Source organism: Struthio camelus, chromosome 3, assembly GCF_040807025.1.
Source record: "Struthio camelus isolate bStrCam1 chromosome 3, bStrCam1.hap1, whole genome shotgun sequence".
In the NCBI taxonomy this organism is placed as follows: domain Eukaryota; kingdom Metazoa; phylum Chordata; class Aves; order Struthioniformes; family Struthionidae; genus Struthio; species Struthio camelus.
Window position 1 is genome coordinate 112,080,165 of NC_090944.1, and position 25,291 is coordinate 112,105,455.

The window sequence follows — 25,291 nt, forward strand, 5'->3', positions numbered from 1 at the left end:
GCCAAGATGACAGAGCATGATGCCTATTTATTTCTTTTGGGCAGCAGGATGTGGCACCCTCAGATAAAACTGAGCATACCAACAACAGTGACCGCCTTCTTCCCTGGAGAGAGAGGGTAGGCGGGCAGGTGAGCTCCTTCCCAAGCCCTGGCAAGGGCAGCCGCGCAGGAAGCCTCAGGGAGAGTCGGACCATGATGCTTTGGAAACGCACAAAAAGATACCGGGAGGCAGCTGGGGCACGGACGTTTTTCTCTTCGCGTTGGCCCAGAACTTCAGAAAATGTGCTGATGCTACGAACTGGCTTCCTGAATGCCTTTTGCTGTTCTGCCATCGCCCTAAACACTAAAGTAGGTAACGCTCCAGTTAATGCTTCTCATTTAAAACATGAAACACCAAAAGCCTAAAACGCAACCAGAAAGAACAGGCAAAACAACCCATTTTACTGAAAGCCCGGACATAATACTGTGTGGTATCAAACACAACCCAAAACTCCAGCTGCTCTTAAGAGTACGCATTGAAGCATTTGGCGTAAGAGGTAGTATTTTGCAATATGTGTCCTTCTTCTCCAGACTCTCTTTCTGGAGAAGAGATACAATCCTAGGAGCAAACTCAGCCAACTGTAGAAGTAGCCAGTGCAGCATGACAATTTTGATATTACTTTAGAAAGGAAGCGCTAGCCACGTCTAGTTCAGCTCCTTCTTGATGCTTCCTCCAGCTTTAATCAGACTGGCTCTCTTCAATGGCTTAAGGTCTCCCAGCGCTGTGACAAACAGGAATTGCCGAGTGGCCAAGAAAGCCAGTCTCCACGAAATGTGTTTCCAGTCTGGTGGATGCAGCCGTTCAGCGGCACGCTGCACGCAGGCCTTTATTACAAACAGCTGGGTTCCACCTGATGGCTGCGTTTCTTGAGAGGATCTTGCTCCCAAAATGAACGTATGCAACAAGCAAACGGCAGCTGACCCTGCAAAAGTTCTCCTGGGCCATGAAACGCAAAGCCTTGCCTGCCAAGTCCACTCTTCTGATTTGCAGATCAGATGAAACACACACATGAATGATACCCCAGCTGTAAAACAGTTGCCCTTTTGTTCTTTCCTGATTTCTCCTAGTTGTTACTTAAAATAACATGCTTAATTGGTTTGTGAGTTAATATAAGCAACAGAATTTTTGCGGTTTTAATCTCCGTTTCCTGTCTTCCCACTCCTTTGGCGTTTTAACCATTTCTTATTTTAAATAACCTTTCCACCTAAAAAAGAAACCATCTAGAGATTAAAAAACCTCTAAACAACTCTTTTGGAAAACAAATTGTGACTCATGACATGATTATCAATTACTGATAATTTACATCTGTGAACATACTTTTTTTTTTTTTTTCTTCTGATGAAAGCACTAGGGAAACAGAATATTCCAAAGTAGTAACATATTCTTGCGCTAATGCTTGCAATTGCCACAACGTTGTTCAAGTAATACTGAATACTGAACCTGCAAGGTGCTAGTCAGAGCGCACGGTATAAAAATGAGCAAATCAAACAAACTTACAACTGTGTTCCCTGGGTTGTTTAGGCTCCTTCACCTTAACACCACAAAAGATGCTAAACTGGTGCAAGGCTGAATAACTCTATTGACTGATTTACCTCCTTGGGGCATCGGCTCAGCTGGTCGTCTGCCTGCCTTCAGTTTTCTTATTAGTGTTGGTGACTTGTGCAAGAAGCTTATCAGCCTTTTTTTCTGCAGTGCTTTTGAGCCCTTATATCAACAGCACTCAAAATACTCTACACGATTAGTCACAGGAAGATCTACTTCCCTGCAAATACCACCATCGGCAACATGGCACAACAACCAGCCCAGTACCTTGAATAACTCACTTTTCTGGTAGGATTTCTGATTGCTAGCCCGCCCTACTTTTTCAGCGCTGCATTTCCAGCAAACAGCAAGATCTGAAAGACTATTAGCTCTCTCCAGTTCAGACAATCATAGGCAAATCGATGAACAGACACACAGCAGGTATTCAAAACAAAATTGGTAACAAAACACGCAGCAAACCATTTGGAGAAAGCCCAAAAAGACAAGTGATCCCAAAATACTCATCATGGGAAGCAGCACGTAAAATACACTCCAGAAACTTGACAAGCCAGCTCCGATAAAAACACACTACAGTGCAACAACAGAGAATGGGAAAAAAGGTTCAGCTGTCAGAGTTTTAACCCTCAAGCCCGACCTTGTCGGTGCTCCTGTCGTACTGACCTCTGTGCTGGAAGCAAGGTAGCCCTAGAACTGCAATAAATTTACACATCCAAGGGTTTGGTTTACTGAATTCTAAACAGATTAGAACCATTTAATATTTGCTTTATGAGTCTCAGGGTATGAATCAAGTAAGCTATTATATATTTAAGTCTTGAGAGATTTTTTTTTTTCCTTTCTTACAGTAATCCAGATATATCACGCAAACCTCAATCCTCCAGGAAATAACTCCCTAAGACTAGTTTATCTGGCAAGGAAAGCACCACATGATATCGTCGGTTAGTCAGTAAATCTAAAACTGCTCTGCTTATCTTGATTTACAATTCCATTTATTTCTCATCCACTTGTACACTTACCAGACCTCATTTCAATTCAGTTTCATTTGTGTATATCAAACCTATCAAATCATGCAAAAGCAGAATACAATAAAATATAATAATGAAAATATAACTGCTCAGTTCCACAAAGAACATAGGAAGAAAATAATAAGACCATCATCATGAATACATCCAATATCATATAAAGAGGTTGCCCTCAGGTAACTTAAAAATCTGAATTTAAACTGAAATGCACTGAATTTAGAAAGTAATGTAAACTCTCTGGGGTGAAAAAAAATACACACACAAACATACACATATATCTGTGTATATATATATGTGTATGCGTGTGTGTGTGTGTGTATGTGTGTATGTGTATATATATATATATGTATGTATGTATGTACGTACGTCAAAAGCAAACTCCAGATCGACTGCTTCAACTGCTCACTATGGCTTGATTATATTTTCGTGTAATTTCAAAAATGCCCAAGAACTCTCAGACAATGCAGCCTGACACCTTTTCCCTTTCTCTATTTCAAATAGTACTATGCTAATATCTTCTTCTCTGTTTAACAGAGGTAGAAGCACCAGTTTAGTTTAACACTGTAATTAGAAAGACATAAACAATGGAAAGGCACAAAGTGAAATCCAAACGTACAAGAGTTCAGTCAGATTTTTCTTAGGAAGGTACACTACTTTTTCTAGCCTGATCTTATACCTAATGAATTTATTGCAGACTGGATCTTCATCTTGAAGAAAGAAAATGCTTGAAAAGTATTTAACTTTTAGCTTTTTACAGGAAAGTTAAATCATGTGTTGCACATGCTCAGCAGTTTTTAAAAACAAACTTTAAATACCTAAATGCTTGCCTAACAACCATAAAAAAAAAAAATCTAGGGGACAAATTTAACAGAAAGAAAATAGTAATTTTCTTACATGCACTATCTGTTACTTAAACATTGATGTGCCAACTATAAGGTAGGACTGAGATAGAATGAGAATGACAGTAGATTTAAAAATCATCCCTCTGACCTTTCTAATGCTATTTGTAGTCTATTTTTTCTTTTAACTGTTATTTGCTAAAAATCCCTTGCATGAGTTTCCTTTCTTTGGAGATGATATTAAACCAGAGAGAGCTTACCTATGAACTGAAATATTTTTTTTCCACCACTAAAAAATGCCTGAATTGAAGGGTTTGGCTTGTGTTCAGATAGCTTTAAAATAAGCAAGGATATTAGGATGAGTCTGGACACCCTAACGTTCAACATCTAATGCACTTCACTGTGCAGTACAGTAAAGTGCCACATTGAATTCTGTCTTAAATACAGTCAAAACACTAGGTCTGTTCAGTTGCCTTTCTAGCTATATTAAACAGGTTGCAAGCATGTTTGCTTTGGGAGGAGAGAAGATCTGTGATGACCTGTCTTCTAAACTAATGTAATATATTCAGTTAAGGCATATGGTACTTGGTAAACTCAGCAAGGAGTACTCACGAACACCAAAAATAAACAAAAAAATCAAAATCTAGGTTTTCATCACATAGTAGCTTAAAGGAAAAAAAGAGTCAAACAGTCAAACAATCTGTCTCCTTCTAACCCCTACAAGACATCTGCCGCCCACCAACACATTTTCAGACTAGTTAGCTTTATATAAAAGAATGAAAAACAAATAGCAGGTAAGATTCAAAACATAAAATACTTAATATTAAACCCCCTCCCTTAAATTTTCCATCATCACAACTTAATCAAAACATGTTTACCTTCCAGAGTGCGTTCCTATTGCTACCACTGCTCCGCTTGGGTGAAAGTCAGCGCAGTGCCCAGGTTCCTAAACAGAGAGGCGGAGGTATATAGTTTACTCTCCAGCTTATTTATGGGCTTAAGACTCTCCTTATATTAAAGCTACCCTAAAAAATCCCATGGAAACTAACAAAGAAATAAAAGAGTATGATTAGCTAGTTAGCAGCTTGCTTATGATCCTCACACTGATTTTTTTTAAGCGTATCACTAATATGCGTTACGTGACGTTCTCACAGGTAACACGGCTCGTTTTCTGTCAAAAAAGTTACATTTGCTTGGTTATTAGCCAAGATATGATAATAAATGTTGACAGTAGGGAAGGACATCTAAAGCCAAGCCTAACACACCTGCACTGAAAAAACAACCTCTTCAAATTGTTTGAACAACTGTAAAAAGTTAAACAACAGCAGGAAAGAAATTTTTAACTAAATTCCAACTTGGATCACTAAATGGCATCATTGTTATCAGACAACCATATATATGACGATGGATGAATCCTGTTAAGTTTATCAAAACTTTTAAATAAAACTTCTTTTTTTAATGCCATAGTTACGGGATTTTTGCTTCTCCCTATAGTCAAATGGGACAAGAGTGTTTCCCAAAATTGATGTGTTCTCCTATTTTCCAGCTCTACATTTACTGTTAGAGAGTTCACATACGTCTAGCAGCCTGGTCCATTCCAGTGTGTGGTCCACAGAGTTCCACATACAAACTTGCCTATCTTGAGCACATGTTAAAAATAAATCTTTGAAAGGATGTGACGCTAGTCCCCAGAGTTCATCTGTATGCCCCTGCAAAGGAAAAAACATATGATTTAACAATGAATAAAGCGAAGACCCAACAGGGAAGCCCTAGCCTTTAATCTATTTTTGGATTAAAAAAAAAAAAAACCCATAAAGCAAAAAAAAAACAAAAAACAAAAAACAACCAAACACCCCCCCCGCCCCCACTCACCTGTACCTCTACCAGGAAACCATCGTTAAACGTCCCCCGCAAAACAAAGTTCCGTGAAGTACCCACTAAAAATTGATCTGCTTTTCCTTCTGCTACTGCTCTGATTGTTCCATACTGATCAGGAACCTAGGAAACATTGGTAAAGTCACATTACAGATCTTAACAGGCACTTATTTCTGAAGACCATAATTACCATAGGGCACAAGAAGACCAGAACTGCCATTCTCCCTGTAAAAAGGAATAATCTAATTACCTATACATTAAAATCAGGATTTGACCTGAAACTTACCTCCTTTATTTATTCCATATACAGGCATATACAGGAGAACCTCAATCCAAAACAATCACATTTATGACATGTTCAAAAGCCTCAGTACAAAGAATTACAAATTTAAGTTCCATGGATTTTTAAGAATCAAATGCATTACATAAATGCACTCCACACCCTTGCAATTCATCATAAGGATAGGAATTATTTATATTTTAACAGAAGAGATTGAGAAAATTAAGAAAAATCTTGTGGTCCACAGTAAATGCTTCCTGATTTTCTTAATGCTTCCTGATTAACCTTAAGTAAGTGTTTGTATGCCTCATGCCAGCAATGACTGAATTTTATTGAGTTTGTTTATTGCACGCTTGAATTTTAATACATGGCTCTATTTTATCAAGTACATATGTTTATGTTTTTTTTAAATGATTTCTCTTTAGAAAATATGTTAACTTTGACATTAGCCACACAAGGAAGAAAATCATTATGATCATTCAGAAAGTTGTGTCAGGGTCCGAATAATATTTTTCAGCATAAAATAATTAGTTTGAACATAACATTACATATTGGCAAAAGGAGTAGAGACAGTTATACAAATAGAGTATGTTACCCAACAAGTCTAGGAGTGGTATACAGTAGTCAACGTTTATTTCTTCTCAGCCATGCTTTCTAAACGTCCTTAATTAGCTTCAAGGTAATAATTATAATAAAGCTTTTTTATAAACCTCTAACTCTTGTATGTTTAGTTCTCAAAAACGTGGGTATAAATGGGTACCAATTAAAAGGCAGTAAAATATTATTAGAACAACTATTTAAGATCACCACATTATTTCAGGAGAATATCTTATTGTTAGAAAAAATAAGTATTTTTAAATGCACAATATACAATTTTTTTTCCGGTTCATCCCCATTCGTCGGGCATTGCCATATAGCAAAATCAAATGAAGTTAGAAGAAATACTCCAGTGTTCCTTGCTACCTAATTGATACAGAGTACCTTTACATATCTTACCAACTATTTGTCTAACATAAAGCATTCTATAACAAGCTCGAATCCTGCTAACTTGTCTTTCTCCAGGCGGGCAAACTCCAGAAAAAACACAGGCAATACTAAAGAACATCCTCAAAAAAGGGACAAATTAGAGAAACTGAGGAAAGATTTAGAGAAAAGAAAAACCTTAAAATTTCTGTTCACTCACAGAACAGCACAGAAACCTCACACGCTACCATATATAGACTGAAACTTGACACGCTGTTATAACGAAATACTGTCACTCGCTTAGAAAGACAGCAAAAAAGACGTCCTGTCATCCCAAATACTGGTCGTGTGAGGGGTGAGAGAGCTCTAGCTTGCTAATTACACCCTGCCCAAGGCAGCGTCATTGCCGCTCCTGCTTTCTTACCTCGATTTCCCTTTCAGGATTGAGATCGTGATCCCACAGGATGATCTTTCGGTCTTTCCCACCTCCAGTTAACAGCATCCCATTCCTCATTTGACAGAGTGTGAACACACTGCCGTCATGAGCTTTGATTTGTCTGCTTATCTGATATACTCCTACATGCATGAAAAGAAAATTATAATGAACTCGACTCATCTTTTTTTAACCTGGGCTTCCAAGAAGCTGTGCATTTTGGCACAAGACTAAAACAACGGTGTCTAATAAGCAATTACATTTGGACCGTCACGCTATCAGTATTGCATTAGTATTACAAACACAAGGTGGTAGTGTTTTCTTACAGGATAAAAAGATAAAATGAAAAGCCTGCCTTTCTAAAGGGAATTTTTTTTTTTTGAAACTGTGATTGTCCTAAATCTATTTGGAAGGCAAGAACACTACAATTGCTTGCAAAATACTTTTGATTTTCTGCTATCCAAGGGAAAACAATTTTGCAAGAGGCAAGAAAAACTGTCTTTAAGAGCTGAAAAATATTTAGCATGCAACCATTAGACAAGAATTAATGTTTTTTTTTTTTTTAAAAAAAGAAGCAACTCTTAAAAGTCCTTATTTATAGTCTTATGGGAATAAAAAAGGGGAAAAAAGCAAATTATTTATAGTAAAGTTTCCAGAATGCACGATTCCAATAACTAATGCTGGATGTTGCTTCACTTAAAAACACTATAACCAGCATTTGGCATCTATCAATATAGTAGTCTACCCAAAGGAAAACACTAGGAAGAATGAAAAAGATGGGAAAATGAAATAGCAATGGTAGCACAGGAAAAAAGGAGAACTCTTGCATCCTAGCTAGGTGTTCATTAGAAGAGAACTGCCAGTAACTGCAGTAGAGAATATTAAAAAACAAAAAAAACAACTCTGGGGCTTCCAAAATTTGCATACATACAAGGATCAATCACAAAAAAGCCTAAAACACCACCTCAATAAATGCCAGCTTAACTGAGCCAACTGTGCCTGTGCCTCAATTCAGCATGCTCTCTGACTGCCAAAAAGAGTTTGCGATAAAGTCCTGTGACCAATTTAATAGGATAAACCAACTAAAAGAGCCCATATGCAATTAAGCCAATGGAAATAAAAGTTCTATTTGATATCTTTTAACATTATTCCGGGAAAAGGTTATTTTGCACAAAAGAACTTCAAAATTAAACATCAGATAATTTGTTAAATTACTTTTCCATTGCAGTTAGCTTGAAAGACAAGAAAAAGATTTACCTACAAAAGCAGACTTACCGTTAAAGATTTGCTTTTTACATGAATGTTTTCCTGGCATACCAATTTAAACCCAAGTGTTTGAAATAGCTGCCAAGTAAAATAAATTATACTTGAATTTAAAAGTTACCTTAGGGCTCAACTGTGCCAGGTTTGCATATGCTGGGTAACAAATCATTTTTCTTCTCTTTCCTACAAAAACTTTAACCCAAATGCCAAATAAAATGGGTTTTAGAGCATGTTTTACAGCCAAGATTTGAGCATCTGCTTAACCAGATACTGTGCTATTGGGTAACTGCTACAGCTCTGCAATATATTTTTCCTTCACACACAAGCCCTCTTAACATCAGCTTCAACTTTTATTGGTATTCTTTTGAGACTGAGCATGGTACAGCACAGCCCTTAAGAGGCAAATGCAGCTCACAGAACCCTCAAATTGATCCTACAGCCTCCTTCAAATCATAGGATGAAAGCAAAGTTGATTAACTGCACATTTTTTCCATGCAAAAACATTTAAACAAAGTAGTTTTCATCAACTTTGGGCACAGTCTCATAAATTGATGAGAAACTCTGGATGGCTATTAAGTCAACCAATAAATTTATGAGACTTGAAGGAGTTTAGTACCACCTGTTATAATAGGAAGTATACACGCATAGTCAGGCCAATTTTCCTATTACTTCTCTAATGCAATCCTTTATATGTTTGTCTTCCAGAGACTGTTTAATCTGTGATTAACTGTGAATGCATCCTACCTTTAGGTCCTTTTCCTGGAGTAGATTCTACAGTAGTTTTGCCCCATATAAGTATTATCCCACCTGAGTCTCCAGTGAGCACATCACCATTTCCCAAAAAAGCCAAACACTGAACAAATTTGGGCTTTTCATATTTCTGAAACAAAATAAGCAAAAGAAAGGGATAATTGCTTGTACTCTTTTTGTAATTAGCATAATGTATCCACACCCATACACCCTGCATACAGATAAGCAGAAGTTAGACTCTTTTTTTTTTTTTTTTTTAAAAAAAACAAACAAACCCTCTCTGCTCAAACAGTGTAAGGTGACAACGGAGCAAACCTGTAGCTGGGATGAGCAGACCATGCCACTGATTTAAAATTTGACTTGATATAAAGACATTCTTACCCCAAATATCCCTTGTTTTCTTGCTAATGAATTGCCACTCCACGTCCAAAAAAATATATGAGATTTGCCACATGTTATTATGGTATTTCCATCAGTTGGGTGGAATTCTACAGCAAGTACAACTTCATTTGTAGTCTGCAAGAACAAAAGTAACATTTATTGAGATGGAACATTAGCTATTAGACACACATGTAAAACCCCAAGTTTCAAAACAGAGAAGGAAAAAGTACAGCTCACTGTGTGTATGAAAGAATCCATAAACACTTCCATGCTGAATCCACTGTTTGAATGACGCATACATCATTTTAGCATTATTCTTTCATATTCTTAAGGGATTTGATAAAACTTCCGTAGAAAAGTAGGGTTTTTTCATTTTTTTCAATTGCAAAAGACCTTCTACCACTTCAAATAGCTAAGACTTCTGCTACAGAAAATGAATGAAATATACTAGGCATTTTTTGTATTGAAAAACAGTTTAGTTTCTACATTGATTATTTTGGATAACAAAACTATGACAGAGATAACGCAGAGAATACTAGCATACAACAATTACATCCATTCTTTCTGAAATCCTGTAACAATTCCTTTGGGTTCATTCCTCCTCTCACCTTCTTTCTTCCTCATGCAGAAGAAAGAAACAGCACACTTAATTCAAAATTATCAAATACATGATCCCTCCTTTATATTTGCACTGGCTGCATGTACTTTCACTGAATTACTAACACCCAACTGAATATTTTATGAATACTATACCAATACATTTTACAAATATAACAACGGTCATTTTTCTAATTTGTAATGTAAATTCAACAAAACTGTCTTTAAAACAAACCCCTGGAGGCAATGATTCCACAAAACACTTAAGGAAATGCATCAATGCATTTATTTCTGTGGAATTTAAGCACCTGCTTTAAAGGAACATACTTAAACCTGTGGCACTAATGCAGCCAGGCCCCTTCACACGCTACCTTTTTATGGCTCATTTTAGGAAAGCAACCTTCTCAGATTCCATCAGTTTTTGATGGTCACATTTATTAAATTATGCTTCACACCCATACTTTCCTCCACACAAGTGGACCTACTACGTCCAAAAACCATACGGAAACTGTAAGGGCAAAAATATTTAGTCACATTTAGGTGAAAGGAGGCTTCCATTTTAGGCCCTACCCCAAGTGCAGAAACTCTCAGCTCCCACCAAACCTAGCTGTCATGGAAGGTGCTTAATATATTGTAAGACTGAATATTAAATGTGAATAACTGAAGGGCAAGTTTTCCTTGCCAAATTCTTTTTGGTCAGTTCTGAAATACCAAGGAACTTCCCGAAGACTGAAAATAGTCAAAATGCCATGTCAAAAAAAAAGGTAAATGGGAAATATCAGGCATGCGCCAGTTAACTTCACATTCAATATCAGTAAGGAAATGCAGACATAGAATTACATTAAAGACTGATAGAAGAGTATGTGATTAACATCAGTCACCATGATTAAAGGAAAATAGGTCAAGTAAACCTGACTTCATTATTTGAAGCTGCAAGTTGTAGTCCTACAGAGAAATGTACTTATAGAGTATTTTACTTACTGATTAAAAAATTACTTAACTAAAAAAATATTCAGTTCCACATCCACATATCTGCTTCCTTGATATTGTGTAACACAAGTAAGATATCTCAAAATGTACACTTCAACAGTAAATTATTATTGAATTATGTGTTTCTAGTGCAACTGATTTTACACTGATAAAGAGCGCAACACCTCCAAACACTTGTCAGTGATCAAAAGAAAAAGAAAAGCAGAGTTGATTACAACGTACAGAAGTACAGAAGTACTAACAGACTTTTAGCTGAGTAGAGACACATATACAAAGAATCCATGTCTGGAACTTCATTCAGATGAAAAAGAGAATAAGGAACATCTAAAATTGTCTTTTAAAAATAAACAGCTACAGACTGCATCACCACTTTATCTCCTTAAAGTTCCTAGGATTTTTTTTTTTTTTTAAATTAGGACAATATTAGAGAATTTTTTAATTTAAAATGGCCTTTAGGCCTAGGTAAAATGCAATAAAGGCTCCAAGAGTCAAAACTCTTCCGTATACGTTTTAAGAATATATTTATTTTGCGCTCTTAAAATACTTGGAAACTATGATTATGCAATACTGCTGTAAGACCATATTTGTGTCTTACAAGTTACTGCATTTCTTTCTGAGAACAACAGCGCTGTATTTTAGAATATTCATTTGCACACTATTTACCTTTATTTCTGCTACTTTGGATTTCTTCTGCCAATCCCACACAGTGAGCATATGCTCATTAGAGTCATCAATTACACACAAATGAGTACCAGAGTCCTAAAGAAAAACAAAAAAGGAGTGATGACAAAGTACTTCCATATCACTTTTAAAAATAGGGCATGACAGTACTATTTTAAAAATCACCAAGGTACAAACATAAATTAGCAAGTAAATCCTTAAAAAGGACAAGTTTGGTATGTCTGGCATTTACCATGTCTGTTAAAGGTGAGACATCTAAATTCATTTTTGGATAATCTCTCATGATTCAAAAAAATATTCTAGGAAAACTTCAGAAATATCCACCAAGCCTTTCCCTTTTAGTTTATAACTTGTTGCCTTGTTTGTAACACCACGCCAACAGCATCAAACCAAAACAGTTTCTCCTTTTCCATTCAGCAAACATTTTTTACCCATTTGTGTCTTTTTTTCTTAAATATTACTAGCGCCTACATACAACTTTACATTATCAAGATTTTGCAAGCACATCTCATTTTTCTCACAGAGCAGTAAGTACCAGCACTTTCGTGAGGCAATTGGTAAGACTCCAGCAAAGGTAACACTTTCTGAATAAAATAAGCTTTACAGAAGTAGGAAGTCTAACATCTAAGGTTTAAACAACTGAAACAGTTTATTTTGAATAATTTTACAACAAAATAGTAAATAAGGCTACGCACAACTAATAGAATATGCTGAGAATCTTAGAATAAAAGCATGCCTTTATTTCACAGCAACCCACGCTTTCACAAACCAGCTGTTTCAAGAACATACATAAAGAGATGTGGAGGACTTATTCATTTTAAAGTTGCCTCCTGATGGTTCAATCACAACCACCAACAAATTATGAAAATACTGAAGTGGCTGAAATGTTTATTCCCAGCTACTATTATAAGCAGATTGTCAATATAGAGCAGGGGAGGGGGGAGACTTAAGATGGCTTTGGTGATATACACTGCTCCTACGTGAGTTAGTGGGATTATGCAGTAAAAAACACAGTTCCAGAATATTTCACATTCACTGTCTCAGGCTAATGCAAAATGATATGAAAGTGCACTAAGGGATCAGGATCCATTTTAGTTTTTATTTTGTTCTGCAGCTGAAATCTAATCCTTAATATTTCCTTCGTGTTTTTTTTTTTTTTAAATGATGGAACATGCATTTCTTTAACAAATTTGAGTTTATGTTTTATTGGCATGTTATAGTGATGGAGTGAGTGTTCCTCTCACATTATTCAATTCTATTTATGCAGTATATTTCTATACTATGTAAAGAAAATTTGATTTTATTTTAAGAGTTATTTGAAAAATTAGAAGTATTAGAAAAAGCTTATTTTATTTACTGAAAGACACAACCTGGATATAATTAACTTAGCCATGTTTCAGTGTTAGCGAAACTGTAGCAAGACAGCAGAAGCAGTTATTTCCAATGGGTTGCCTAGAGAGGTTGTTGAGTCTCCATCCTTGAAGATATTCAACACCTGACTGACCCTGCTAGCTGACCCTGCTCTGAGCAGGGGCACTGGACTGGATGATCTCCGGAGGACCCTCTCAACCTCAACCACTCTATCATTCTCTTCTGCTCTTTACTGGGAAATAGAGCAGATAAGTTTTTGCTGCATTTTTGTTTATAAATCCTACCACTAGGATGAAAGAATCACAGCTTGCATTACAGGGGCTCTGATAGGTCTTAGAGCTTTGGGGAAAAATACAAAGACAACATAAAGATTAAAATATACGTGTATTTTACACAAATATAAACTGAAAATAAACTTGGGGGCAATTCTGAAATTAGAACTTCATGAAAATACATCACGATCAAACAGCACATTTCCATTTACTACTAATTTTTTCATCAATTCTGTCTAGTTACAAGACTTCTATTTTTATTCTGTATAAAAGGAGAGATACAGGTAGACAATTTATTTCTAAGGAGAAAATAGCATAAGATTAGATTTTATTATTTTCTTTTTGGTGCATAAAAAGCTCCTTCAATTGTGCAAGCAGAAAACTTACCCATCATGTCAGAAGTCATTAAAATGTGCCTTCATTAGCCTTAGTGACAAACTTTCCGTTTTTTTTTAAAACAAACCCCCCCCCCAAAAAAAGCCCCAAACAGCACAGATTTCTATTTCCAATTAAAGTGTTTCTTGTCTGCTGTTTATTCAGTGTGCTAGTTTGTTACCACAACTTTACATGCGCAATTTCCTGTTTTTCCACCGAGCTCACCATCAGCTTTTTTTTTTTTTTTTTATATAAAGTACACAAACTTTACTGACACACTTCAAATCAAAGCAGTCAGCTAGAAAACCGCATCTAAAAACCTCCAGAGATTTCCTTCTAGTTTACTCAGAATTTGATAAATCATTTAAAACATCAAGTAATAGGCTCTGTCTTACCGCTTTGGAAAAATCCAAACATCCCACTCCACGTTCGAAAGTCCCAAGGCCAATAACCTGCAGCGTCACCAGGCTCACCGAGTCCCATACCCTAACATGGGGCTGTAAAGGCTGTGCAAAAGCAACGTGACAAATAGCATTACCAACTGCGGAAATATCAAACGCAGATAACAAGTTTTTGTTAAACAGACGCTATTTGAACATCAGCAGTACGAACTACAGGCTGAAATGCTGATGAGCTGCACAACAAAGCCACTGTAGGGTATCTTTACCCTCAAAAGCCAAGATCCTAGGCAATTCCTACTCATCACGTCTGGGCTAGAACATGGCAGCGCTGCCATCATGGCAGGAAATCAAGTATGCTGGCATTTGGATGTCACAAAAATAAAACTTAGCCCACTTTAAAACACTGGACAAATAAATGGACTAAATCTTACAGAAAACTGACACAGGTGGTCAAATACTGTTTTTTCTATATAAAACTAGACACACACACACACACACACAAAAAGCTGCAGTGCTTTAGAGCAACGCTACTGAGTGTTCCATCACCAACCACTGAATGAAATCCTCCATGGTTATATTTCATCCAAGTATTAACCCAAACCTGCTTAGCTTCATAAACATGATGCAATCACAGATAAAGTGGGAATGGAAACGGGTTTAGGACAGCAGTTGCCATAAAAAGACCCGATAAGACATCATGATGTTGTTGATGAGGGCGGGGAGGGATGAAGCCTAGCAGGAGATTTAACAAACGTTCAGTGGAAATCATAACAATATCCACAAGAAGGCCACATCAATTTCTTCAAAGAAATAAGAAATTATTAAGCCTGAACAAGGCTTCTACACCTCAAAATTTTCTTATGTTTTGCTGTCTATACCTTAGTAAAGATAAGCTGGTCATTCCAGTTCTAATAGACTTCAGCAGCCAGGGACAAGGGCATTTAAAGGCACTTGTCCTCAACCAGGTGAGTTTGTAGGAAAGCTTGTCACATCTTCCACGAATTCCCAAAGCCAATTTCCTTTTCCTTGAAGCCGTTAAGTGTACACAGACCCACAGAACTGGGGTCTTGTTTTCTTTTGAGAGAAGATATATTGGAAGAAACGTGACAGAAATGTAATTGATTTGCAAGGCCACATGAAGTTTCACACTTGCTTTCAGAATTAAAAATGAGTTTGTGATGCTGCAGAAACAGGACTTTATGAGCTTCTGCTCTTTTTAATATATAGCTGAGCACTTAGCTGTTACTGTCTTTTGCTAGAGACATTTATCGTTTCCTTAGAAACGGCAACCTATCTCAGCGAACGTAGGGCATAAAATAAACAGTAAACAGAAGGTGACGATGAGATAAAAAAAAAAAATTTTCCTGATTTTCAAAACAAGATACTACTGCTCAACAGCTCTATTACTTACCCTTCCATCTTTATCCACTCCAGCTAACTGTCCTGTTGCAATTCTAATTTTGTCTGGATGAACTGCAAGACTAAGACAGACAGAAATATGACTTGCTTTTGCTGTCATTGGTCTTCAAAACTGAGAGGTTTTTTTGTTTGTTTTTTCAACAGAAGCCCATGAAGACACTTATGATCCTAGATCCCACTTTTAATGAGACAGCTTGAATACTTTTCTTGTTAGAGTATTTTATTACATACTGTACTGGAAAACCCTGATCAGTCGATCAGGCATTTTTGGTGGCTGCTGGCACACAACCAGAGGTGCCACAAGAGCCACTTTCACGTAAGGTTTGTACTATATTGGGAATCCACTGTAATAAAACATACATAGTCTCATGTCGAACTTTCTAGATGCAGTAACTCGTCATTTATAAACGCTATAGCATATTTTGTACCTAAAAATCTATGGATAGCATGAACCTGGGGAAAAAAGAGTGAGAAGTCAGCTGAGGGATTGAGCACTGTAGAGTCAGGGATTATCACTACTTGAAATGCGTTACTGATATAATTGTACCAATGAAAATCTTCAGTGTGGTGCCCTGCTACTATAAGTCAAAATCTGCTTTTGCTTATCGTATTTTGCTTTGAAGCTGATGTGAAAAATAAAAGAGATACTGTAATTTCAGAATTCTTCCTACTCCTAGTTATTTTTAGACTGGCTTTCTCCTTTATTTTCTCTGTAAAATTACAAAGGTTAAGAAAGCCCTTGAAAAAGCAAAAGTGTGTGCTGGAGGGCAGAAGAAGTCATAGTGATGGACACCAAAAACACTTAAAAATCAATCTTTTGAATGAACTGCGAAGAATACAAGATTGACAGTATTCCTCCCACAGGAAGCAATTACAGTTATCAACGCACAGCAGGGAAAGAAGAAAAAAATGGGGGGAGGTTAGATAGCAACTCTTCTCCTCCATTCAGATAAAGCAAGGAGCTTACATTCACTATTAAAATCACAAAGTCTTATACTACTTTTTAAACTAACACTACCTTTGTGCTGACAATGATGTCGGCTTCAATCTTCCTCCTTTGCTATTTCATTTGTAAATGTCTTGCTCATCTCCCAGATAGTCTTAATACTTGGATAGAGTGTTTATTCAAAAAAAAAAAAAATCACAAAACTATTGCTCAGTTTTCCATTTGGTTTTCCAATTTCCCTTTAAGCATACACCTTTGCAATATTGCTCGTAAATCACTCTAAATGAAAATTAGGCTGATGACAATTTTTAATTACTGGGACATCATTTGGAATAATTTATGTAAATATTCTGTCTCTAATCCGGCACTCTTAAACTGTCTACATACCCTCTTGCTGTTTTATACTTAAACCTAGAAACCATGAGCTAACAAGGACTACTCTAGCACCGTTCATTTACACAGTGAAATCTACCAGGACTGATGGAACAGAAAATAACAGCAATTACGATGACACTAACAAGATCATGGATAAAATGAAAGAATTAAAAAAAAAAATCTCTGCATTATTACACATATACATACACTTATATACAAATGTTATGTACTAACCATTTAACGCAGTCTGTATGACCCAAGTAATGTCGCTGAGTTCTCTCATCATAGTTAAATAGTACCACCACTGATGCTATGAAATATACAATTTCTCCGGTAGGAAGGAGGTAAACATTGGCTCGACAGTCTCTTCCACGATACCCATATCTATATGCATTTTTTTTTTTTAAAGTCAAGGTTTTCATAATCAGTTTATAACACAAAATCTAAATTTTGCAAGGATCGCTGACTATTCTTATATCATAAAATATGCCCTTCATTATATTACTCTCCGAAACTATAGTACAATTTCAATAAAACACAGTTTAAAATGTTAAAAAAAACAAAAACAAAAACCACACACAGTCAGTAGACTTTGGGAAACCAAACCATTGTAAACATGATGTTCGCTCACATAAAAAAAAGCATGTAGGAAGCACACTGAAGACAGACAAATATAACAGTGTCGGTTTATAAAACCTGACAACCGTGAAGTTCCACTAGGTAATAATAATACTCACTGTCCCAGCTTTACGTCTTTTACAGCAACAGAACTGTACATTTGCATTGCAGAGGACCAGAGTATCATTTCCATTTGGCCTTTTAAAACAAATGTGTGAAAATTCCTAATGCTCTTCAGAAAAAGGCAAGATTCTGCAGAGCAGCTGCCAAATTCAGGAAATATTCTTCAAAAAAAAGTCTTAGAATATTTTTAAAAACAAACAACCCCCAAAACTAACTGACATAGGGAAAAAAGCAAGTGAATCTAAACAAAAACACACAGAGGGATGATTTTGTAGAAAACCTGCCTGACTCCTATGACACTAAATGCATTCAAAAATTTTACACACTACAATCCAACCTTAGTTAGCACTGATAAAAGGTTATTACAACATGATACTTTGAAATAGGTGAATTTTTTTCATGGAGACTCCCAACGTGGCTGTATGCCTGTATTTTAGCCCCCAGGATGCTCACATACAATTAAAACCATATCTCAGACTGTAACAGTAGCTCTGAAGCCTTAAAAATATCATTATTTTTTCCTGTTATGTCCTGCACTATAGAGATAGTTCCCCACTTCAGTGCCTACCAATACATCTGCAACAACAAGGAAAATATGGGAAATACCTTAGGCAACTAAAGGATCCCAAACCACAGGTCTTGGTTAATCAGAGAGAAAGGAAATGAAGTCAAAGACCCACATGGAGAAAGCCAAACTAAGCAGACCCTTGCTTATAAATAATAGCAGGTACATGAGTAGAATTTGGCAGTACCTAAACCGACATCTGAACTGACACCCTGGCCTCTGTTCTTCATGAACAAGGGTTACCCTCACACATACACAAAAACAAACAGACCAAAAAACCCTCAAATACCACCAAAATGAAAACCCTACCACACCCTTCCCAACCCAATCCCCCGAAAAAGCCAAAACACTACCAGCAATAGAGGTCTTTCCTCTTTTGCAGTCCAATCAATACTGCATATGCATATATTTTAACTAAACAGTTGTTTAACAACTGCTTAACAAACGATACCAAGAGAAATGCCAGTGCAACATTACACTGAAAGCAGAAAAAAATGGATGCCTCCATTTCTGCTTCATTGCTATGTATCTTCCCACTAAATTTTCCTCTCTTTTCTTCTTTTAAGCATCAATAGCACAAAAGGATAAAATCTACAATAGCCCTTTTACAAAAACAAAACAAACCAACCAGATCACTGAACTTCGAAAACTGATGGGCAGTGTGCTCCAAACCAACGAAATTATTATTTCTGTGTTGAAGCATGAAGAACATTATTCTAAATACCACTTCAGAGGAGAAAGGTAGATCTTGTTGGTTTGTCGTATGTAAAAGGGAGAGTATTGATAAGGATTTGTTAAGATTGACATCTTTGAACACTCACCCTAGAACAGGATTAATTACTTATGCAAATATGCCTTTGATAAAAAGAAGCCTACCATGTGGAGCTAAGGCTAAGTATTTTGCCACATACCATTGAACTCTGACATTTGTGAAGCTGCAAGAAATGATTTATGTTTTCTTGGTCCGTTCTTATCCTTCACCGCTCCTACGTAATACGGCAGCAAAGAGGGGTGGCATTTTCTAGGAGCAGGGAAGGCAATAATATGTTTTGTGGGAGACACTTTTGCACTCTTCATTCTCCACCTGAGACAACCTTAGGGGTTGCTAAACACCAGTTCTTTCCTTCTCCATCCATTCAGAATAAAGAAATAAAGAACTATATTAATGTGGTTCTACTGTAAAATAGTTATCATAACATTGCTGTTTAATTTCCATTAAATATTAATGGTAATCTTTCAAGAAGATTGATGTTCCAGCCATGAAAATCAGTGATAATAATCTTCATATTGCAAAGACGTTATTTTTTTTAAACCAATTAAGAGGACTGCTTTGTCTCAAAAACTGATACGCAGAAGCACAGAAGAACCGTTTTTGTTCTAAGTTGGCTAGGACAGTCACTGCCCTCATGCAAATTGATCCGCTGTACATTAGAACGTGTCTTTACTACTGACTTCCATTATTCTTAGGAAGAAGAGCACCAGTAATAAAAATAATCTTAAAAGTAGTCAGAAATTCCCCTCCAGAAACTGAGCTTCTTTAAATTGGCAGCTAACAGCAGCACTGACAGTGACCTGTGTTGCTACTGAATAAGCCCATGTCTCTACTACTAAGAATGCCAGATATGCTTTAAGTAACCAGTTCTGAACTGTACTAGGCAAGATTGCATTGTAAAGCAGGGACACCCAAAACAAATTTAAGTGAAAACACTCAGGAGACACAGTCAAGAGCGCAGATCTTCCTTCTCATGAAATACTTCATCCTGCCAAGCAGCTTCTCTATTTTTTCAATCAGCAAAAATCTGCAGTGCAGACCAAATCTAAGCGCTTTCTGCTGAATCTACAGGTGCTGGATATCAGCAGCTGAACATACTGGCAAGACATAGCCTGTGTATAAAACAAACAAACCAGCTCTTTTTCATCTGTTCTTACCCTGATGCATTTTATCTTCATAGTGCATCAGCCAGCCTGGAAATAGCATCTTCCAGAATGGTACTACCGAAGCAAAGCCCAATTATAAACAACCATCCAGAAGGTAATTCCTGGAGAACCAGAAGGTGTTCAAAATAAAACTTACTGATTGAACTATATGAAACTCATGGTTGACCTGTCTTGCAGTTATAAAGCGCACACATTACTGAAGCACATTGTGAATCACTGTCCCCACAGGTTGTTAATCAAGTGCATGGGCTTCAGCCTGCCATCGTATTTGGAACTTCCAGCTGGCTTGCAGATTTTCTCCCTGTCCTGCTAAGCCTGTCCTGTGTATGAAGTGCAGGCTGTTCTGCTGCTGTATCTTTTCTGTCTCTCCAAATTTTTTTTCAATTTAATGCAGATCAGTATTACTGCCTTACAAATATCCCTGAGTTTTCCTCACTGTCTTCTTCAACACCTTTTCCAAAAGATACCTTACACACAGAAACATACTGGTCAGATTTAGGATGACATTTAAGATTCATTTCTTTAAACAGATTCCAAAAACATATGGACAGCCCGTTTAGACTGGATTTACTTCACTTTAATTAGCCCTCAGCAGGAAACTGGTTTAACCTGGACTTAAGGTCTTTGGACATTAAATAAGTATGTCCACATAGGGATTTGCACTTACTTAACTGAGGGTGTGATTTCATGATCACTTTTCATCAGTCTAAACTCCTCAGTGCTACTGAAAACATAGGTCTGATCTTCCTCTAGTATGCTGGTTCTAGCCCTTGCATATTTGTGCACCAAATCAAATTAATGAGTTGATCCAGCTGAAAATTAGCTCAGTAAAAAGGACTACATTTCAGCCAGATCAGCAACTGACCTAATTCACTGCATGATCATTTGAGTGCCAGAATCAACACCCAAGAGGGGTGGTGGTAGGAAAGCAGGGTAATACAATTTTGCAAAGCCTGAACGAGAGCTCTTTCCTTCTGATCAGGGCTTTTAATCCAAAACTTGTCTCCCTTATGGTCTAAACTTCCAAAAATTCATCAAAAAGTTCACAGGACACTAGCTCCACAGCTATTTTTTTTTTTCCTTTTTCACTGAATGCCCAATATTATTAGTTTCCCACAGCTTTTTTTTTTCCTTTTTTACTGAATGCCCAATATCATTAATTTCAAACACCTATTAGTTAATAAAGGCAGAAAGATAATAGAGAAATCTTCTTTCCAAAGTGGAAACGGGTAGCTTAAAATAAATGTATGCTTTAGCTGACAGAGGATGCACAACATCTATCTGCGTATATCCTGACATGTCACAGTTTATAATCAATATTTCTAAAAATCTTAGACCTTTCAGCAACATTAGAAGGATCAAACTTGAAATTATTACACCAACTAAAGTGCTGTCTAGCCCATCATACTGAGTACTTCACTGAAGTACTCAGGAACTTACTTAACTTTTGTAATCACAGCTTAATGGAAGAGCCTACAGAGATTGGGAGCGGGGAAAGACCCAAACTTATTCCTAAGGAAGCATGTTGCTTCTAGTAAACCTAACTCATGATACTGAACATAAATTGCCTGACCTATTATGTCTGGAGAATTGTCATTAGTCACATTCCAGCTAACTCCATTCGTCACACAATAAATATATTTAATGTAGACTACTCTCCAAGAAGCGAGCCCCTTTATTTCAGCACTGAAACATGTTAAGCAGCGCTAAATACTCTGTGGGCTAAGAACTTCTGTGACCCTCACTCTCTAGATAAGGACACGAAATTCTCAATCTCAGTCAAGATCTTCCACAGCTCTAAAGCCTTTTAAAAATGAATACTGGAAAAAAAACCTTAAAAAACGCTCCGGAATGCACAGCCTGCACTAATATATCCAGGGTGGGGATTTCTGTAACTCAGTAATTCCCAAAGGACACTTTCTCTCCTAGTAATAATATATTGCAATTAGTTTCAAAGTAAAATATTTATTTTACAGAAAAAGTGCGACTTTTCTGTGCCTGGATTTTTTGCAGCTTAAAGACGTACTTTAAAGTAGCTACAAACTGTTTGGACTGTTTCATTAAATGAATTTTTCTCCCCTTTTCCCTTGGAGTACATTTCACCTCTGAATAGAGAAAATACAATAACAGATTCTAAAGAAAAAAAGATTAGACAAGACAAAAAAAAGTGAGCCACAAATAATTACTGATGATAAGGATACACCCACTCCAGTTTTAACTTTTCAGGAGGCAGTTCTGTCCTAATATCATCATAGTTTTCTACATCAGAAGGAATGAACATTGTGATTGGTCGACCCCGCATGAACATCTTGATATATTCTCCCTCTGTTGAAACAAAAAAGCATATTAATTGTGTGGGAAGTTCATACAAGAAAACAGTACAGGAAAAGAAACAGTAATAAGCACAGAGACGTAAATAACGCTTGCAACATAATGATTATTTTTAAAATGTGAGCTTGGTAAAGGCCCAGATTTTTAAAACTGAACACAGAAACAACATACACAGACACACAATACACATGCACAGTAAGTGCTAGCTGAATTTGCGATAGCTCTCCAGCTGGACTGAGCATGTAACATTTTAGACATGCAAATTAAATAGCAAAGGCAAATTTCAAATAAAATCTGAAGCTGAATAAATACTCATGGAATCAGAGGATCAGATATTTCAGGCTGGAAGGGACCTCAGGAGGTCTCTAGTCCAACTGTTTGCTCAAACCAGACTCAGCTGTGAGGCCAGACCGGGTTGTTCAGAGTTTTATCCAGGCAGGTCTTGAAAACCTCCAAGGATGGAGACGGCGCAGTCTCTCTGGACACCTGCTCTGCTGCATGACTGCCCTTCTGGGGAAAAAGTCTTCCCTTATATTCAAGCCTGAACCTCTCTTTGCCTGTTGTCTCTTGTCCTCCCAACACACGTTGCTGTGAAGAGCCTGGCTCCATCTTCACTCCTGCAGCCCAACTCAGTCCCCCCGACTGCCAGCACGTCACCTGCTCCCCCCAGTTAGCTGCCACCCCGTACGCTTGGTGAGCACGTGTTGCACTGCCTGCTCCAGGTCATTGACAAAGACATTAAAAAGGACAGGTCCAGGACAGACCTCTGCAGCATGCTGCTCATTACCAGCTTCCAGGAAGAGTACGACCCATTACCCACTACTTCCTGAGACTGATGGTTCAAATAGTTGGGTTTTTTTCTTAAAAATAAAAACTTATGCTAGCTGCACGCCCACCCAGACTGTAGCGTCCCAGCTAAGTTAGAAGAATACTGTAGAAGGCAGTGTCAAAAGCTCTGATGAAGCTTTTCTTAAATACTTTATATATATATATATATACACACACACACATATAATATATATATCTAAAGCTTTATCATAAATTATGTAACATCACAAAGCAATATGTTAATCTGAGTTATGTATTCATTCCAGTTTCATCACTGTCATAATCTAAAAGGGGGGGGGGGGAGGGATGGAAGAAACAACAGCTCCATCTGTAACACCGTCAATAGCTGGGAGAAATAATATGCTCGTCTCTATCATACACTGTTAGGGTGTCTGAGCATTTCACAAGTCTTTAGGGTCTCCTTTTCAAGTCAGTAATATCGGATGATTTTACACTAGAGAAAACTAATGGCAGTTGAGTGGCTTGGCCAAACGCATTAGCCAGTCATTAGAAGGAAAGTAACCCGCGTTTGAAGGTGTAGCTGATTGTGGCTCCTACGTGAGGTCCTGTCCTACAGGAGTCTTCTCCCCACACAATGACAGTAATTATTTTCTATTTCTGAAAGATGAAAAAGAACCCTTGGAGATTTTTAAGGGCCTTTACACTCTACCCACACAGCAGAAACGGAACGGTAACATAGCTCAGTCGGGCCCCAGGATGAGTCAGGCCAAATCCATAAGAATTAACGCCAATCTCCAACGCCACTCACGCAGCGGTTACAGGCTCAAAATACTGAAAATAAGGACTTAGGTATTTTAGTAATTTTGCACCAACTAAGTGGCATTTTTATCATGTTTCAACTTCTTTAGTATTTAATATCCGTTGTTAAGGTAAATGATATTACAGACTGAAAGCAATGGGATATCCTGCTGTGAGTGCCAGAAGAGTCTGGAACTCCCATATTTTTCTGAGTAAGGATTTAAGAATACCAGCAAATAAAGGGACTATAATCCAGAGTTTCACAATGAACTGTGAACAGTTGAATATGGCCAGAGTAGAAGCATATCTTTAAATTAGCAATGCAGTATTAAGAAAGGCTCCAATTGATGCACCTGAGCTCTAAAATTAGGATCTGGACATAATTTAAATAATTTATTCAAAAGATGAAAGTGAGACAGATTGCATGTAAATGCTCAAGTAATCCTTGCATTTCCTTAACAAATCTGTATTACTCAGATTGCATGAATGTTTTTTGTTCCCTATGAACTCTAAAATTGAAGTTTTGAGACGCTCAGGTTTATTCTCACTGAACTACAGTTTAATAGTTCACTTTAAAATTGGAGACCTAAAAGAGCAAGAGAAAGGAGTTAATTTCAGTGACAACAGCACAAGCAGTGTAGACTGCAAAATTAGTCTCTTGCCTTACAAAGGTATTAGATGTAAAGACTGAGAAAGACAACAACAGTTGTGAGCAAGATCAGAAACATATGCACCAACCCCAAAAACAGGGTCCATACCTGACTCTGAATTTAAAATATGCACACTACATAGATCACGGAAAAATATTATCACTTACTACAGTCAGAACAGAACAAGAGGGGAAAACCTGTAACTCCTTTCAATCACCAAAGCAGTCTCACCCCAAAAGGCTGGAAGCAAATTCTGGACACTCCAGATCTCTCTTCTAGAGATAGACAGCTAAGAAGGAAGACTGGCAATTTATCAGTTTAATGAAAAAAACATGGTGAATACTCTAGGTTTTTTGAGGTAACGATCTCTGATTATAAAGGATTTATCAGACTTGTGTGAAGTTCTGTGAAACAGATCCACAGCTCTGAACACACCAGACAGCACTAGCTTTGAACACAGTAATGACAATCCTAGCATACGCCAAGACATGGACAGTACTGATACTTCTAAGAAAAAAATCCACGGTGACGGAATCATAAAATTTACTAACTCTTACCTGGAGAAAGGAAATCTTGCATGGTTTTAACATCCACATATGTCATGCAGAATCACGTAACATCAACTCAGATAAAACTTTCATTTACCATACTTTGACATTCCTGTTTAT

General features: G+C 37.1%; 1 protein-coding gene across 11 annotated transcripts in view; it reads right to left on the reverse strand.

Moving 5' to 3' along the window:
* EML4 (EMAP like 4) overlaps nt 1–25,291 on the reverse strand; it is a 165,865-nt gene that overhangs the window by 17,150 nt on the left and 123,424 nt on the right. For all 11 annotated transcript variants that reach the window (XM_068939708.1, XM_068939709.1, XM_068939711.1 and 8 more), the window contains 11 exons: nt 22,257–22,380; nt 17,046–17,195; nt 15,483–15,552; nt 14,066–14,176; nt 11,635–11,730; nt 9,385–9,519; nt 8,998–9,133; nt 6,982–7,133; nt 5,312–5,437; nt 5,017–5,148; nt 4,318–4,385 (listed from right to left, as the gene is read on the reverse strand). In XM_068939708.1, the coding sequence (XP_068795809.1) occupies nt 4,318–4,385; nt 5,017–5,148; nt 5,312–5,437; nt 6,982–7,133; nt 8,998–9,133; nt 9,385–9,519; nt 11,635–11,730; nt 14,066–14,176; nt 15,483–15,552; nt 17,046–17,195; nt 22,257–22,380 (1,300 nt within the window). The remainder of the gene's footprint in view (nt 1–4,317; nt 4,386–5,016; nt 5,149–5,311; nt 5,438–6,981; nt 7,134–8,997; nt 9,134–9,384; nt 9,520–11,634; nt 11,731–14,065; nt 14,177–15,482; nt 15,553–17,045; nt 17,196–22,256; nt 22,381–25,291) is intronic.